We start from the raw sequence: 3,476 nt of genomic DNA, 5'->3' as shown, positions 1-3,476 counted from the left end.
GCCCCCAGCTGCTCTCCCATTTGCCTTCTCCGCTGCAGGCCGGGCGTGCCCACCTGAGCGTGTTCATCGAAGCTCTGCTGCCTGACGGTCGTGTGGACGTGGCACAAAACCTCACGCTGGTCTGTCCCAAACCCGCCCACAGCTGGACGACAGCCCATGGCCCGCTGGTCCCATCCACCAGCTTCTCACTCTCCACCCCGCACACCCGCGAGCTCAGTCCCACCACTGAGCCCAGCGTCAGCCCCCCAACCCCTGCCTCCCCAGCCCTTGGATCGGGCCCCACCCACCCCACCCGGGCCGGCGCCCAGGGGGCCACGGAGGTGGCCTGGGGAGCTGACAAGCCGGAGGACATCGGTATGTAGGACTCCCCTGTGTGCTTAGCCCTGGGACCTATGGGGGGGGGGGGCGATCGCCCTTTCCTGGGCTCAAGAAGCCGCTCCCTCCATTTCCCTGCAACTTCTGCCCTGGCTCCTTCTCATGACCTCATGACCTCATCACTCTGCCGCTGGCCCTAGGCACCCGTCCAACCCCGGAGCAGTGTCGGGGGGACTCGGGGCACATCCCCTGCATGGCGCGAGGAAGCTCAAAGGAAGCCTGTCAGCAGGCTGGCTGCTGCTATGACAACACCAGGGATGTTCCCTGTTACTATGGCAACACAGGTACCACGTTCCATGCCCAGCAGGGTCCCATCCTCTGAATCCTGAAGCCATAGGAGGGCCTTCTCCACCCTGTTCCGCGGAGAGCCCAGCCCAGCATGGACCGCAGAGCAGACCTCTCGACGGGAGGTGCCCCGGGAACTCCCCACTAACAGATCTACCTGCGCATGTTCCCCTTCCTCTTTTTAAATTATCTTTTATTCTTTAATTGATTTTAGAGAGAGGAAGGGAGCGAGAGGGAGAGAGAAGAAACATCAATGATGAGGGAGAGTCATTGATGGACTGCCTCCTGCACGCCCCACACTGGGGTCTGAGCCCACAACCCGGGCCTGTGCCCTGACCGGGAATCGAACCGAGACCTCCGGGTTCCTAGGTCGACACTCAGCCCCTGAGCCACGCTGGCCGGGCTGTTCTCCTTGCTTCAGATCTAGAACCCCCCAGGGGGATGAGTTAGGTGGTGGTCTTACACTCAGACTATAGTACGACCGGTGGCTTGTTCCCTGCGTGAGAACCGGGTCTGGGAAGGCTGGCTCGGCTGGCACGGCCCCATGGAGAGGAGAGAACCGGGTCCTCGCTCCTCGGCCAGCAGCCCCGCGTCCGTGCTGGACACACCTAAACCCCGAGGCCCTGACCAGTCTCTGACCCGCCTTTGTCCCAGCGACGGTCCAGTGCTTCAGGGATGGCCACTTCGTCCTGGTGGTGTCCCGAGAGACGGCCTTGGCGCACAGGGTCACGCTGGCCAACGTCCACCTGGCCTACGCCCCCACCCGCTGCGCCCCCACCCAGGACACGGGGGCCTTCGTCGTCTTCCGCTTCCCATTCACCCACTGCGGCACCACCATCCAGGCAGGCGCGGGGGGCATGGCGGAGGTGGGCCCGGGCGGGCTGCCTCTGGGCAGGGGCTCACCCCACTGTCTCCTCCACAGGTGGTTGGCAACCAGCTCATCTATGAGAACCAGCTGGTGTCGGACGTCGATGTCCAAGTGGGACCACGGGGAGCCATCACCCGGGACGGCAGCTTCCGGTGAGGCGGCCTCCCTCGCAGAGGCTGGACGTGGGCTCGGGGTGAAGGGAGCGTGGGTGAGCTGAGGACAGGATTTGGGGCCCTCGGGGTTCAGGTTCAAACCCTGCCGCCGGGTGGTGTGACCTCGGCCCAGCCCCCCTGAGGCCCTCACTGGTCCCCTGCGGCCCCAGGAAGAAGCCGGGCTGTGGCTGTGGCCGCTCCTGTCTGAGTTAGTCCCCGAGGAGGCGGGACCTGGGGCCGGGCGGTCGGGGTGGTGGGCAGAGGAGCCGAGGGAGAACCCCCTGTGAAAGGGGCACAGGACCTGCTGACTCGGGGGCATAACCACCCCGTGCCCAGGATGCCCGTGGGGGTGCCCCAGGGGATCTGCTGGTCACACTGCCTCTGCGCCAGGCACCAAGGCCCCTTTACCTGCCAGAGCGAGCGCGTTACCTGTGGCTGGAGGCGCTCAGTGCCTGGCACCACACGGACGCCCGGGCGTCTTCTCCCCACCCGCTGCCGTGGGTCTGGGGCCCGGTGCTGGCCTCAGGGGACACCTAAGGACGAAGGGGTGGGAGGGGGGGACAAGCGGTCAGGCGTTAGGCCCGTGGGTACAGGAGGGAGGGAGCTGGCCAGGGTCCGTCCAGCCCGGCGCCAGGGGTTCGGGGAGGGGCCCCCCTGGAGCAGCCGCAGCCCAGCAGGGGCCGTGGGAGGCTCCAGGACCAAAGGCCTAAGGTCAGGGCGGGATCACGAACCTGTTAGCTCCTACTTTGCACCAGCCCCCCCGCCACTCTCCGCCTGCAGGGTGTCTCCTCCAGGGCCCCCCAGCCAAGCGCAGGCTCGCACCCAGGGCCCTGTCTCGCACCCAGGGCCCTGTCTCAAGCGGAGGTAGCGGTAGATAGAGCACTCGGGAGCTGGGGGGGCGGTCAGGAGCTGGAGGGGGGGTCAGCTACTCTTGCAGACACCTCCGGGCGCTGGGTGTGGCCCTGCCAAGACTGTGCAGGGCACTCAGCTGGTGAGGGACCCTAGACCCAGCAACGGACCAGCTACAACGACAGGGACAAGGACCACACTGGGCACGTCCTGTCACCTCACTGATCCGACCCCAGCCCTCGAGGGGAGGGGGCTATTGCCATTTTACAAACGAGGTAACGAAGGCTTAGGCTAAGCCGTTTGCTGGGGGTCCCGTGGCCAGTGCATGCTAAGTGCATGCTAAGTACATGCTAAGAAGATTCAAGCCCAGGTCTGCCCACCAGGCTTGCCTGGCAGGCAATGAGGGAGCTTCAAATGCCAGAATGAGGGGCTCCCCTGTCAGCCCCGTGCCCTGTGCCCTGTGCCCCGTGCCCGGCCTCCATCGGCTGGGCCCTGCACGGGGAGGGCAGCTGGGCATGGCAGGCTGAGCTGTCCCAGGAAGGCGAGGAGGGCAGAGGCGAGGGCCAGGGTGCACGTCACCCCAGCGAACCCAGGTGCTCACCTGCCTGCCTGGGCCCTGTTGTCGTGTCCACGGTGTGACCTGAGCCCCCTCTTCTCGCCCGAACTCCAGGCTTCAGGTTCGCTGCATCTTCAATGGCAGCGACTTCCTGCCCCTCCAGGCAGCTGTCTTCCCGCCTGTGTCGCCCGCCTCTGTGGCCCAGCCTGGCCCCCTGCGGCTCGAGCTGCGGATCGCCAAGGGTACGGTGTCCCTTTCTCCTCCGCCCCGCTCCTGGGGCTCGCAGCCCGAGGCTCACGCGCCCTCTGCCCGCAGACGAGACTTTTGGCTCCTACTACGAGGAGAGGGACTACCCGCTGGTGCGGCTGCTCCTGGAGCCCGTCCCCGTGGA

The 3,476-nt window shown here is 66.2% G+C and overlaps 1 protein-coding gene across 1 annotated transcript in view; it reads left to right on the top strand.

Moving 5' to 3' along the window:
- Positions 1–3,476, top strand: part of ZP1 (zona pellucida glycoprotein 1 (sperm receptor)) — a 9,873-nt gene that overhangs the window by 3,775 nt on the left and 2,622 nt on the right. The window contains exons 4-9 of the mRNA XM_014539193.1: positions 39–354; positions 516–659; positions 1,315–1,502; positions 1,583–1,680; positions 3,200–3,327; positions 3,401–3,470. Of these exons, the coding sequence (XP_014394679.1) occupies positions 39–354; positions 516–659; positions 1,315–1,502; positions 1,583–1,680; positions 3,200–3,327; positions 3,401–3,470 (944 nt within the window). The remainder of the gene's footprint in view (positions 1–38; positions 355–515; positions 660–1,314; positions 1,503–1,582; positions 1,681–3,199; positions 3,328–3,400; positions 3,471–3,476) is intronic.

The sequence above is a fragment of the Myotis brandtii genome, unplaced genomic scaffold (genome assembly GCF_000412655.1).
Source record: "Myotis brandtii unplaced genomic scaffold, ASM41265v1 scaffold2089, whole genome shotgun sequence".
Lineage (NCBI taxonomy): Eukaryota > Metazoa > Chordata > Mammalia > Chiroptera > Vespertilionidae > Myotis > Myotis brandtii.
The sequence above is the reverse complement of the archived record's forward strand: the minus strand, read 5'-3'. Positions and strand labels throughout refer to the sequence as shown.